General features: G+C 36.2%; 1 protein-coding gene across 4 annotated transcripts in view; it reads right to left on the minus strand.

Annotated features, from left to right (window-relative positions):
- Positions 1-15633, minus strand: part of Sema3a (semaphorin 3A) — a 470490-nt gene that overhangs the window by 76188 nt on the left and 378669 nt on the right. For all 4 annotated transcript variants that reach the window (XM_008762702.3, XM_063285863.1, XM_006235990.5 and 1 more), the window contains one exon: positions 6907-7000. In XM_008762702.3, the coding sequence (XP_008760924.1) occupies positions 6907-7000 (94 nt within the window). The remainder of the gene's footprint in view (positions 1-6906; positions 7001-15633) is intronic.

Here is a 15633-nt window from a genome sequence, read left to right on the forward strand (position 1 = left end):
ATCAATTAAAAGACATTAATATTTTTGATTATTAGAATGGGCTAATGCTCTCATAATTATTAACTTGGAAATAGTCACAAAGTAAAAAGATCATAGAGAAACAAGTTAAATGTTTATATATCAATCATTCCCCAGATACTTCTCTATTACATAAATATAAAATTTCTATCAGGAATAAATATTTAACTAATATTAAGTATTTAACTAATATCATTACTTACACCGTATCGTTTACTTATTCTGTTTCCACTCACAAAAGCTTTATAACCAAATGGATAGTCTCAATGATGTTACCCAAATCAGCATTATCAGTGAAACTTTTCATGTCTAACATATTTGTTGTTTTGTTTGTTTGTTTGAGACAAGGATTCACTATGAAACCCTGGCTGGCCTAAAGCTCCTTGTGCTGACCAGACTGACCTGAAACTCAAAGAGGTCTACCTGCTTCTGCCTCTAGATTGCTGGGATTAAAGATGTATGCCACCATGTCGAGCTTTCTGAACTGTTTCGTGAACTTTGAAGAGTACTGAAATGTTGAAGAATAGGCAGAGGAAAAAATCTCTTTACAACTAACTGCTTTTCTTGCTTTTTTAATGAACTTTAACATTGATAATTTGATTTAGATTGTGTGAGTCAAGGTAAACAAATTGGTGGTTAGACAATAATTTGTTACAAGTTGTAATCAAACTCTTAGAACTTTTAACAATACTCACAAATCATCCTATTTATGGTATCTTTGGAATTCCAAAATACCTTGTACTTCCTACTTAATTGTTAAATGGAAATATGACTTATTCACATAAATTATGATAAAGCACTATTTTGCCAGACAGAAACCTAACACTGTAAAGGTACTCATTCATTTCAGAGGCTTTTTGGAATACTTGAATGCTTATAATTCCTTATAACACATCTATATTTAAGTATTTTAATATTTCAATTCATTAAAACTTAACAAGGTTTTTTTTTCATTTCTTTTTTTCTATTTTTTTTTCTTCAGTGAGAACAAGAGGACATTGTTTAAATTGTCTAGTTGGAGTTGTGGCCCTGTTACAAACCCTAGGAGTGGACTTCTTGTGCTTTGTCTTGAGATTTCCAAAGTGTAAAATAAGTTTTTGACATTTGCTATTGTTATGTTGTGAAAACTGCAAGCTGAGGAACTGAGCAATGTTAGTTAATGTAAATTAATCATACCCAACAGGATCCTACATCATACGTGGAAAAAAGTATAATGCCAAGTTGTAGAGGTTTGATCTCTTGCTATGTATTGTAATGTTAAATTCTGTCTAGGCCTACAAGGGAATTCTCACATTTACAAGCCTTTGTTGTGCAAATCTTGTTCATTAATTTAAAACTATTGGTTGAATCAAATGGCTACAGCCAATTACTTGAGGGATTAGAAATAGTTGAATTTTGAGTTACGTAGTTGAGCTTACTTTTCTTGTTCACTATCATACAAGGAAGAAAAAACTCAGCATAAGGAAAAGAATCAGGAGGAGAGACTGATATTCTCCCGATTTTTACAGGAGTTAGAAAGACAGTTTGGGCAGAGCACAGGAGCTCAATTGTTTTACTTTTTACTGAGAAGGTAACTAAATTTAAAAATTGACTTTTGAACAAATGAGTAGTTGAGGTTTAGGGATCCCTTGCCTGCAGCCGTGGAAAAGCACCTTCCACCCAAATATTAGTGCCAGAGAGTAAGTTTTGGGGGATGGATCATTTTAGATAATTGTGAGGAATTTCAGGGCACAATTTCTTCTAATCCATGTTCATTGTCAATGGCCGTTTTATGCTTTCAGCCTTAGATAGACTTCCCTGCTGAGACTTGTATGAGGATTCTTATTATAGGTGATGGTTACAGAGAAGATGTAACATCTTTGTTGTTTTGGCTGATGGTGAAGGAGAGGACATTGCTTAAAATTGTCTAGTTGGAGTTGTGGCCCTGTTGCAAACCCTAGGAGTGGACTTCTTGTGTCTTGAAATTGACAAACACCCTCCTCTTACTTTTTTTGCTTGTTGCTAAGCAAGACATACAATACCAACCCTCGTCTGTGCCAGTTAGTACATTTGATTACTTTCAGAATGTACTGCAGTTGTGCCACAGTCTGTGGCTTTCTAAAATGATCTAGGTAGTTTTGAGTTTATATAATTCCCAGTAGCTTATGTTTGGAAACAGGTAAGTAAAACAATAGCACAAAACTGAAGTTTTGTCCTTTCTATGCCATTTATGAAGTAATCAAATTATATGTTGATTCTTGACCACAGTGTGAATATGCATTTTGGATACACGCTATTGAAAATATGAATATGTATTGCCTGTTTTGAGTGGCATTACTGTTGACATGTACCCTTGAGCTGTCTCTGTACTATAAGCCACTAGTGAAAGAAAAGATGGAATTGTGTCTAATTTTTTAAAGTTGATGGTAGAATAATATACTCAAGAATTGGACACCGTCTTACCAGCAAGAACTTAAAGCATCTGTGAAAAGAAATGCTCATGGAAAGGTTGATGGCTCAGAAACAGTGCATTAGACGATGATACACAGCGCTGACAGATAGAACTAAACTATCTAGAATGCGGCAAAGACCGTGAGGACTCTTTGAGTACATGTCCATTCTGTCTCCGTGGTGACCTTTTAAAACTGTGTCTAAAGGAAGCATAATTTACTGGGACGAATGAAAACAGCGTTGTGACCTCCACGTTAACCACAGCTGACTTCCTTGAGAAGCGTGCAGTAAAAACAAAGCTTCACATGCAGTCTAGGTCGCTGTTCACAGTTCAACGTGAAGTAACAATGTGGCTTAGATCAGCTAATGTCTTGGATTACGATTCCTAAGAAGGGTGTGGTGAGGTGAAACTGAAGAAGGAAAAATAAATTTCCTGATGAAATTGCAGCGTTTCTGGCACAGGTGAGGAGGGTGAAATGAATGTGTGCAAGTATCAAAGAAATGAAAAGACCAGGCCATTATGTTGTTAACACCTTAAGCAAATTCTACTCACAGAGGAGTCGGTAATAAGAAACAGAAGAATAAAAGTTTATCTCTCTCCTTTTCTATTCCCAGCACGCACTACAGGAATGAGACTCAGAGTGTAGTACTATGATGCAAAGAAAGTTTGACATCTTCCCTCCTTACTGACTACTCTCTCTATAGCAACACGTGGATTCCAGGTTTGCCCTATAGGCTGTTCTTTTAGAGCTGACAGCTCTCTGCAACGATGTGTTCATGTCGCACATTTTTAAAACATAAAGCTCATAAGGTACCAAAACACGCTTTCTAGCTTCTTCAGGGACAGCTATTATGACTAGATTTGTCTGGTCTGACGTCACATACCTTCAGAAATGCAGAAACACTCCAATAGCAGTACTGTATTACAATGCACGATTTAACTTTCTCAAGAAGCTGTTGGAATTAGCCAAACATACTGTTTTATATAACAGAGAACTGAAGTTCAGAGAGGTTCACACAATGTTCTCAATTATATCTAATCACGTGAGGGAGTACCTTTTTTGTTCTAATACCCACTGAGAGCATGTTTTAATGCCAAATTATCTTCTTTCCTGAGGCAAGGCAGAGTTCCAGCTTTAAAGCAACACTCCTTCCTGATGGAATATTTCTAAATTATTAGTTCTGCATTGCCTGGGAGAGATTTCACTGAGCAAACAAAACTGCTCTCAAGTTAGCTATTCCTCCATATCATGAAAATGTGAGCTACTATTTAATTAGTGTGGAAAGTACTAGGTTTTATTCTTGTGCTCCGTTCACACCTGGTATTTATATTGAGCAGGGGAACAAATGCTATCTTTAATAAGGATATTTTAAACAAAGTCAAAAAGTACTTGCAGGTGGAGGAACTAAGATATATTTTAAAAATAAATTCTGCCACACATCCATTATTTTAAAAGTTTGAAAAATTAACTTTATGTAGGTGACTTCACAATTTTAGAGCATGTAATTAGATTTGGGCACTTTTGGTAGCTATGGCTCTGTCAACGGAAAAATCTGGTTGTCTGTATTCAACATTTAAAAACACAGGACATTTTGCAGAGAGGTTAGTAAACTTTGGGAGTTTGTATAAACTACATTTTTAATTGTTCATTGACTTTTACATTTAGTATTGGTTGGACAGTTTCATGCTGGCATTGCAAGCATAAATACTTACTAAGTAGTTTCACATCATCTGCTGAGATAAATTCAGAGACATTTTAAGTGAAACCTAGATTTGTAGAAAAAATTGGCCTTATACTTTCTCTTTTATTAGCTGAACTGAAGAGGGATACCCATTATGAGAGAAAGGAGAACTTCCCCATACCTACCTTCTGATATGTGAAGTACCTCCTTTAGATTTCAGAGTACTTAGTACTCTATATTCAAGTTTGGTTATTGAAGAAATATTTGTATTTAAAAGGGCAGTAATGGGGGGAGGATGGGGAGGGGAACACCAATATAGAAGGGGAGAGGAAGGAGTTAGGGGGATGTTGGCCTGGAAACCAGGAAAGGGAATAGCAATTGAAATGTAAATAAAAATATTCAAGTTAATAAAGATAAAAAAAAGAAATGGAAAAAAATAAAAGACTCACAAAATTAATGAGTCATATTAAGACTAAAATTTATAATACAGCAGTACAGCAGAAAATACCTAAAAAGTCAATAAAGAGAATTTTAGGTACTATGAGAAGGAGAATTTGCAATATGCATCTAAAGCAAACAGCCACAGTAAAAATGATAGAGCTCTTGAATTAAAATGGCATTTCATGGGAGGGAATGATGGACCAGTGGATAACATGCTTGCCACCAGTCTGTCCACCTGAGTTCGTTCCTCACGTGATAGAAGGAGAGAAGCAATTCCCAGGACATGTCCTCTGACCTCCCCATGCAATCTGTGGTGCTGCCTCACTGGCAGCCCCCCATACTCAAAATCGATAAATAAATATTAAACCATTTTAAACATATCATTGTGGATGTTTTAAGGGATTTTATACCAAATATGGAGAGGGAGCTGTTATTATTTCTGCCTGTTGTGTTTGTTTTAACAGAATCAGAAATTAATTTATTTTGCTTTATGAATCAGCATTTCATTACTCTGAAAGTTTCTGGCCACGTTTTGTTGTAGTGGGTATCTCAGTTCTGGACTCTCGTGCCAACCCTGCATTTGTAAAAGGTCTATTGTTCTTTCTCAGCCACGTCTTGCTAGACGTCTCTCTTTCTCCTTTCCTTTTCAGCAACCTATACATCTTTTTCAAAGAAACCCCAATATAAAACCAAACTTTGGAGGTTCTTTTTTTTTGGTGGACTTTGTGTGGTTGCATACCATAGGAACTATGTAATCCCAACTGTCATCATCCTTTCTCCGTGGAATAATAAAATAAATAAGCAAATCCCTTCTGCGGAGCACACCACAAGCTAACACAGCTTCAGGCACATTTTTACAGACTGCTTTTGGAATGATATTTCTCATTTTTACTGTGCAATTTAAATAAATACAGATTACAGGTTAGAACAAGGTAAGATTCCTCCTCATTGTTTAAGATAACTTTCAAATTTCAGTACTGTATGCAGGAGCAAGGCATCCATGTGTAAACATTAGGTCGTCCATGAACAGGGAAATTATAAATTTGCTAAGTATAAAGCTTTTCTTCAGGTTTAAAAAGTTATTTAAGTGCTTTGTAAAAGGATCAAATGGGTTAGAATTGTCTAGATTGAAAGGCTATGAAAGAGATAATCTATATTGCAATGTTTTATTCTAAAGGGAGCAAAGATTAGTGATAAAGTAAACACTGGACAACAGTGGACATGTATCTCTGTGGTTTATGCGGTTGTCTATATGACTAGAGTTTTATTTTTGTGAGTATATCTAGCAATTTCAAGAAGAACTGAAGAGCCTTATAGATTTATAAAAAACAAGTTAAGCACTAATTTACTTTAAAAATTCAACTAAATAATTTTTATTAAGTTTTTATATTTTATGTAAATGTAAAAAGTACAGAAATAGAATGTGTGGAGGGTTGTTTGTATGTTCAAAACTAAAATAGGCAGGAAGAATAAAAATCTTAAAAGGGAAGAAAGAAGGAGTGGGGGGAGGCCAGGTGAGGAGGAACCGCACGATTCCTTACTTTTAGCTTGTCTTTAAGACCAGCTTTCAATATTTAAAAATCTCTCTAGAAACTCTTTACCTTTCAAAACACACTAGCACTCCGACTTCTCCCCCTGCCTTTAACCTTTGTACCATTAGGCATTCTCCAGTCCTCTGCAGAAGAGATAAGCAAGAAAAATCCAGGAAAGAGAAGATGATCATAAAAAGGGAAGTCGCCTACACTGCTATGCTAGTGTTTAAGCAAAGAAGATACTGAAGCCAGAGAACATACGAGAGAATATTTTCCTTAGGCTCATACATATGACAAGATACTTCAGTGAGTCAAAGAAAATACCACAAGGGAGTCTCTGGCTTCCAACTCCCCTTAGCTTCATCATGTGGATGGAGTTGTCCAAATGTTGAAACAGCAGTGTCTTGAAGTGCAACTCTCATGATACACTGAATGCTGTTCTTTTTAAACCATATCTCAAAACTTTCTACTCTGGGTTCTCATGAAATGAAAATAAAATACATTCTTAAAAAATGAGAAAAATTAAACTTGAACCAAAGAAGTATAATGATTCAGCCATCTCTTTTAAAGATACAGATAAACTGCTTTCTTGAACATGATTCAGTTGGAGTGGGGCAAACATCAGACAACAATTGGTGATTTATTTTTCCTTTACAAAAGTGTATTTGTGAATACCACAGGTGAGGTTCTCCTCCTGACATTATTAACAAATAATAATTGAAAGTCTTGGCAGGTTAAAAAACAGGGCATCTTGTTATTAGTTATAACAGATTTGCTATTTAATCAATTGAGGGCTACATACCTATTAGAAGAGAGGCAGTCAGAAGTTTGGGGTCATAAGGACTCTTCCCACGACCGTTTTCAAAATGTGAGTCCTGCAGTTTAAAAATGTTGTCCTGAAGAATAAAACAAGAAAAATATTTCATTTATTTATAAAAGAAGCATTTTTCAACATGTTAGTAAATCAAAGAGAAGCTGAGTATTCACATCCAGCTTGGAGTACATTAATTTGTGTAAACTGTGGAAATGACAAAATAAATTAAATGGATTGAAAAGCTTACGCTAGCACACCAGACAATTAGCTATTTAGTTTTTTTCCAATCTGTGAGCATGCTGCAACTGAAAAGATACAAACGAAGACCAAAGTGCAGGATTTGTTATTGTAGGATTAGGGTGGTCTTTGAATGTTTCTAGTATGGGAAAAACATGTAATGTCATATTCAAATGGCTTTTGGAGAAGTAAAATTTAGATGTAACTGAAGCAACTCATTTTCTTTATTACATAGAAGACAGTAACAAATTACATTCCTAGACAATTTCTATCTGATTTTTGGTATACATAATCCATTATTAAAAAGTAATTAGCCAGAGCAGTCAATTCCCCTATTCTGTTCTCTGTGAAACTTATATGCTTCTCCTAGAATTTTCTGACACTTCATTATCTAGCAAAGGACATAAAACCATCCTTGTCTCTTTAAGGAAACCACTGGACTTTTGGCAGAGTTTGCCTGTGGGGCAGCATGAAGAGAAGTGAAGTAACCCAACCACAAAAGAACACACATAGCATACACTCACTGATAAGTGGATATTAGCCTAAAAGCTTGGAATACCCAAGATACAATTCAAAGATTACACGAAGCTCAAGAAGAAGGAAGACCAAAGTGTGAATGCTTCAGTCCTTCTCAGAAGGGGAACAAAATTACTCACAGAAAGAAATATGGTGACAAAGTGTGGCGCAGAGACTGAGGAAAGGCCATCCAGAGACTATCACACCTGGGGATCCCTCCCATATACAGCCAGAAAATCCAGACAATATAGCAGATGCCAAAATGTGCTTTGTGACAGGAGCCTTATACACCTGTCTCCTGAGAGGCTCTACAGGAGCCTGACAAATACAGAGGTGGATGCTTACAGCCAATCATTGAACTGAGAACAGGGTCCCCAATGGAGGAGTTAAAGAAAGGACTGAAGGAGCTGAAGGTGTTTGCAACCCCATAAGAAGAACAACAGTATCAACCAACCATACCCCTTAGTGCTCCCAGGAATTAAACTACAATCCCAAAAGTACACAGGAATGGACCTATGGCTTAAGCCACATACGTAGGAGAGGATTGCCTTGTTGGGCATCAATGGGAAGAAGGTCCTGTCAAGGCTTGAGGTCCTAGTGTAGGGGAATATCAGGGTGGGGAAGTTGGAGGGAATTGAGGGGGTAACACCCTCATAGAAGCAGGGGGAGATAGTGGGTTTCTGGAGGGAGAGAGAGAGAGAGAGAGAGAGAGAGAGAGAGAGAGAGAGAGAGAGAGAGAGAAACAGTGAACACTTTTTTTTAAATAGGTAGGTCACCTCTTTTGGGGGATCCAGTACCCAGGTGCAGGAATAAACTTTTCATTGCATACAGAAGTATGTTCATGGCATATGTAACATATGTAACTTATGTATGGCATGACAACAAAAGCCTGTCAGTAGGTCTTAGACTTGTGGCTAAGAACCCTCTCTCTCAATGTATATGCTAGGTATATGTGACAGCTGAGTAAAGTCAGGAGCATTTTTGGCATTCTACATACATCGGTGGCCCGGTATGAATTAGGTCAGAGTATGTATGCCTTTTCCAGTGGTGCATTAACATGTGCATAGATTAAATAAAATAGCAGTCTTGGCAATTTTTCTACTAATCACATAAAAGTATTTTCTAACTTCCAATGGCAAACGATTCATTTTATGGTCAGTAAGGATCACTTTAACACTTACTATTTCTGATGGAACTAATGGCAGTGTTTCAAGTTAGAACTCTTAGGACCCATTTCCAATGACAGAGAAAAGTACAAAAGGAAGGAAATTGAACCACTCTGAAGCTCTTTGCTGTGACTGTGAATTACCTGTCTTCTTCATCTTTCTGTTCATTGATTCAGTATTTTGTATCAGCTGGCTGCTAGCAAGATGGTGCTTGAGCATTATTCTGAAATTCATACCATGTAATAATTTATGGGTTTTCTTAGAATCTTGCAGTTATAGCGGGAATGTTGGTGATCCAGGCACCAAGCCCAGCTTGGCGAATAATCAGACTCAGATTTCATGTGGCCATACTGTAACTCTGAACCTCTTGTCTAAAAACTCGATTTTAATATAAATGTTTAACCTTATAGTATTACCAGGAAAGTCGCTATAAAATTTATATAAAGAATCTTAATGCAGAAAAATAAATAGCAAGGTATTTGCCTTTTAATGCTGTTCACATGATCACTCAAAGAGTATGCATATGTAAAAGGAGTTGCTATTCATATTGTAACATCTTTAATGTGATATGAAAGAAATGATACGTTACTACTTAATTATGATTGAATAAATTGCCAGAGATCTAACCTTATTTTAGATATTTCTATACCAAAAAATACAACATGAAAATTATTAACTTACACTAATGAAGGTACAAAAAACATACATAATAGCTTGATTTCATGTATTTTATTAAAATTAGAAACTCAAAAACAAATTTGTATATTTGGGAGAGTCTATCTATACTTGAGTCTATAGTGCAGAAGTCAAATAAAATACTATTATAATCACTAAGTATGAGTGTTGAAAGTAGAAAAAAACACTGAAAGAAGTCATGGAAAGAATGGTAATAATGCTGTCACTTCTTTTCCTTGTAGACATTTTACTACACTCTCTGACAGAGACAAGCCATTCTTTCAAAGTATGAAAGGCATAATGTCTAAGATCCTGTGTCCAAGTTAATTAAACAATGCCAACTTAGATGAGCTGAACTCATTCCAACATCATGTAGTGTTTGATTTACAAAGTAAAAGTTTAGGCTTCAAAAGTTCTGCATGTCAGTCATAGTTTAAGAGAAAAAAAAAGACCATTGGTCATGGTAATCTATAATATACCCAGAACCTGCTTTCTTTTTCATTAACATCACATATGAATACTAAGCTAATTACTCCTCCTGCTGATAAAATACCTTTCTTTACACATAACTGCTATCGAAATATGTTCTCTGTTTTAATAAGATTCTACAATGCTACAAACACTTGCAGTTTTCTTTCCACTCTGCTGAAATCTGGTCATGGAATATACACCTGAGTTCTATGGAGAGCGGTATATAAAGTTACTTGCATACACACACTTGTAGTATAAAGTCCATACCTATTGCATATGGAAATAGGTCCAAAGATGCTAAAATTGGACAAAATGGTTGTTATTCCTGGCTCTGTCTTTTGCTAGCTTTGGACCTCAAACAAGACCCTAAGCCCTTCTAAAACTCAGATTCCCTATCACAGTAGAGTAAGAAAAATCTCACTTTTATGTAAAAATGTGTTGTGAAGCAATCTAAAAATTATAACCTATCCTATAATCTGTTCCTTTTTTACTATAGTAAAACCATTGTGTTTCATACTTATCAAAATTTCTCATGCCACAGGGTGAATGTCCCTACATGTTCACAAGTAAAACTTAGTATGGATTTTCAAAACCTATTTAAATATTTGATCTCTCAAAGAGTACTGAAATTCATTCCTCTTGTTGGATGAAAATATACTTGAAAGACTTTATTGTAAAACAAAACAAGCAAACAGCATAACGACCTTCAAAGTGCAAAAATGTTGATTATCTCAAAATATGTGTGGTTTTCCTCTTCCTTAAATTAAGATAGAGGGCAATTTGTTAAAAACACTTTACTGATAGCAGTACACCCATTATCTTAATACTTGGGAGGTGGAGGAAGGAAGATCAGAGGTCCAAAGATATCCTTGGCTACTTGCGAAGTTTGAGGCTAGCCTGAACTACCTGGGATTGTGTTTCAAAATGTCAAGGGAAGGAAAAGCTAATCTCTAGAAATCACAATATTATTAAATAAGATACCTACAACAATACTCATTCTTGCAACATTCACAATTTTTTAACCAATTAATCTTTACAATTATACTCCTAAAAGAGTTAGCACTTATATCCTACAAATAACCAAATACACTGACTTCAAAGAAAGCAAATATCCCAAAGTTAAAAAAAGGGGGGGTATAAAATAAACAGTCAATCTCCAGTAGATAGACAGGGTTTCAAGCAGAGAGATGCTGTTATCAACCCGCAGTTAAAATTTGTGACCCAGAAGTGTTCCTGTCTAAAAGAACTGCAGGAACAAAAATGGAGATGACAGGTGGAAAGGAGGTTCAGTGACGGGGCCCCACTGGGGTACCAGCTCATGGAAACACCTAGGAACTATTACTGATGCTATGATGTGCTTACAGACAGGAGAGCCTAGCATGGCTATCTTCTGAGAGGCCCAAGAAGCAGCTTACTAAGACAGATGAAGATGCTTATACTCAACCACAGGACTGAAGTCAGGGACCCCTATTATTGAATTAGGGAAAGGATAGAAGAAACAGAAGAGGGTGACCCCATAGGAAGACCAGCAGTACCAACTAAATGGATCCTGGGAGCTCCCAGACACTTAGCAACCAACCAGGCTGCATATCCCAGCTGCTCAGAGGCTCCATATACTTAGTTAGCAGAGGACTAACTAGTTTGGATTTAGTGGGAGTAAATGCATCTAATCCTCCAGAAATTTGAGGTCCCAGGGAGGGGAGAAGCATAGTAATGGAGGAGCATCATCTTGGATACAGGGGAGCAACAGGAATGGGGTGAGGAATTGTGGGAATTCTTTATTAAAGACACTATAGAAATTCATGTGGAGGCTTCTCAAAAAGCTATTATACAAACTTTTGGGGATGTACATAAAGGACACTAGATCTTACTGTAGACCATGTTCATTGCTGTTCTACTAATAATAGCCAAAAAAAAAATGGAGACATCTTGGTTGCCCATAAATTGCTGAATGGATAATAAAAATGGAACACATTTATATAATGGAAATTATGAAATTTTCGTGCAACATGATGGAGCTAGAAATATTCATCATGAATGAAGTAATCTAGAATCAGAATGCAAAACTGCCATAACCACGGGGTTTAGGTAGTAAGAGATCTGACTGTGGGGGATTCTTCTAAGGAATAAAATGCAGTATTATGAAGGGATAAAGAGGGATTAGAACAGGAGGATTACATGGTGATGAATGGTGGAAGGTCAGGACAGAAGAGAGAATATCTGAAGGAATAGTTAATAATAAAGGCCTTTTAAAGCCATATGGAAACCTAGTACTATTGAAGAATCCAAAAATACACACAAATATGCGCACACGCGCACACACACACACACACACACACACACACACACACGCACACACGAACCAACGTGCACACACACACTGAGAGAGAGAGAGAGACAGAGAGACAGAGAGACAGAGACAGAGACACACAGAGAGAGAGTTTAAATACTCTATAATGGGGAGACAATGCCCCAACTGGTTATCATATGCTATTAAATAGAATTCCCTTGTATTATGAATGGGTTATGACTTATTAAGTCATTGGATAAAGAGGTTTCTTAGACACTCTCCCAAATCTCATAGATTACTGCCAGTGCTATCAGTTACCCTCTGCAACCTGACAATTATCAATGACCCTATTGCTAAATAGACCACTTACTTATGACATCAAACTTGAAAAGATCTAGTCAGTGTTCAAGTAGAAGTTTTGATCCTTTGAATAAAGCATTGTACTGCAAGTCACTATGAATATTACCAGAACGGAAAAAATCATTAATTTCAATCAGCTAGGAACTCTGCAAGTTACACTAATGACCATTTACAGGATATACCCTCTGTTACCATGATAGCACAAATGTTATGTAACTCACCAACTACTTTTCTATTGGATTTAAGGCCTGCTTCGTGATATAGAATCCATACTAATACTGTTAAGGAGACTGTGAACCTGAGACTAGCTAGGTCATGGATTCCAGAGCAAACGTGCTAATATCATTCTGTTAACTGAGGTTAGTAATGACTCCTAACAACATATTTCCATACCACAGATCAGTACATAGCTAAACCTTTATCAGATAAAATTCATCTACAACACATTGTACCGAACGAAAAGACCTAGAACTGGACAATTCAAAGACAGCGAGGGTCTTTGGAGCATTGTGCCCTAACTGAGTTGTCTTTACCATAGTTTACTCCTCAAAGCTCAGAGATCTATGCCAAAAAAGACGCAAAGATTGTGTGAGCCAAAGGTGGTAGACTAATCAGGAAAGACTGTTTTCCAGATACAACAGGGCATTTGCATGAGAATGCAAAAGTTTGTGATAACATGCAAAAGATATGCGTAACTTCAAGCCAGACGAAATGACAGCACCGAGAAGCAAAAGGGGACACAAAGTTCATCCCTGTCCAAAATGGTATTTGCAAGTGATAGCTTCTGGGAGCGGGAGAATCCGTTTTCTTCAATGGAGTTACATTGGCTATATCAACAACATTCAGGGCACGGTTCATGTACAAGGGTTGTTGGCAACACAAATAGATTCTATGTCACTTTTAAGTGTGTGTGTGTGTGTGTGTGTGTGTGTGTACACATGTTCTTTCTTACTGTTTTTGTTTTGATTTATTTTTAAAAGAGGAAAGAACATGACGTTTAGTGGGTAGGAAGTAGGGAAGGATTTGGAAAGTCAGACGAACGCAAGACTATATTTAAAATATCAATGTATTTTAAATTTTCCAAAGCTCATCAAAATTTATCCCTTTTGAGCTGAAGCAATAGCTAAATGGTTAGGAACATATATTTCTCTTGCAAAGAACCCAAGTTCAGTTCCCAGTACCCATTATCAAGCAGCCTACTTACAACTCCAAGTCCAGATATTCTGGTTTCTCTGCACACAAACACACATTTGCATTCATACACTTTCTCACAAACTGACACATACAAATAATTGATTAAAAAAAAATAAAGTGATTCTTTTTATAGGTAAGTATCCCATCTAGCATGTGGGATACCTTTAATATTGCTATTTCTAATTTTTTGATGAGGAAGGCCTATAAAACTTACGATATTTAATCACTGTGTAAATTGTATGTTAATTTCCCGTCTAGAAGTTATATATTACATAGTTCATGGATGGTCTCTACTCAAAAGGTCTTTGGAAATCTGGTTGATACCCAATAATTTTCTTTATAAGAGTGCTAAACATACCGCATATGCAAATATTGACTAGAGATCCCAAAGCCGGTGAGCATAAGTAAAATACATGGCTTCTTCAATTTACTTACACTGAAACAGTTATTCATTTTTAGCAACATATGAACTCACTGCATGGACTCTAATGGCTTTAGCAGGCACTACACAGACACCGTGTAAGTTATTGTGCTATATTTTATTACACTATTGCATCAGTTTTCAACGACTATTTTTTAGCTTTCAAGACTACTCTTTCCCCTTTGTCTTTTGGATTTCCTGAATGTTACTGGACTGGTGAGGTAAGGCATTAGAGGAAATAATAACCATGCTAATGTCTACTCTAAAGTCTTATAAATTAGAAACCATTGGTGACATCATGGCAATAAATTTCTTAAAACTCAATCTTGTCCAAGTAATAAATTTTGTCAATAACATTGCAATTTAAGATATTTTATTTAATGATTAAAACATGAATGATATATAAAAAAATGAAAGGGAAATAAAAAGCTGTCTACATGAAGAAGAATACACATTATATTGGGAAATTATAAAATGTTTTGTGAAAAAAATGTACATTAGACAATTTTTAAAGAATATATATTTTTGAGCTTCTTTATTTCCCTTTTTTCCTCTTCCAGCTTCGCACAGAATATATCATACTTCAAAGATAATTTGATTTCACAGTCTTCCCTTACTCTGCCATGATTCTGTGATCTCTGTGAAAAATCTCCCCTTCCTCCCTGACAAGTCTGTTTCCAACCCTATCATGACCTTCCCTTAAAGACTAACTTTAGAAGTCACTTCCCAAGAGAATTCTTTATTGGTTTTTGCAAACATGTTTTATTACTTTCTTTGTGCACTTCTTAATTAACAACTGCAAACAGGCAATGATTAGACAGGGAAAATCTGTGGACTTCATTTGAGAATGAATGCAATAAGATATCACAGGAAGTATTGTGGTATACTGCGCTTTGACAAAGAAGTTCCTTTGGGATCAAATTCATCCGGAACTTACTCTCCCTAACAGGGTGATTCCAGACTGACACTGTGCAACCATGTACAGCCATGACTCATGTCTCCTACTTTAATTTATATTAATTTAAAACAGGAAAACTTCCACTGCTTGCTGGCATTAGTCGCATTTCAAGTGGTCCACAGTTGCACATGGCTTATGGCTACAGTGCTGCAAAAGCTATCTTTAACAGGATCACTTTATTGCCTGAATGGATCCTTCCTCTCAGTAGCAGATTAGAGAGTTGGCTATTCATATATTTTTCATGAACAGAAAAGTTGACATCAGTCCCAAACCACCACATGTACAAGGAAAGATCCTACTGTAAACTTCAGTTAAATTTTATTTTGTTACAAGAAAGCATTATACTCTATAATCCTTAAGTTAGTACTGACAGATAAACTCACATCTGTTGCTTTTAACCCCCAACACTGCCATGTTTGTATCCTTG

This window comes from Rattus norvegicus, chromosome 4, assembly GCF_036323735.1.
Source record: "Rattus norvegicus strain BN/NHsdMcwi chromosome 4, GRCr8, whole genome shotgun sequence".
In the NCBI taxonomy this organism is placed as follows: domain Eukaryota; kingdom Metazoa; phylum Chordata; class Mammalia; order Rodentia; family Muridae; genus Rattus; species Rattus norvegicus.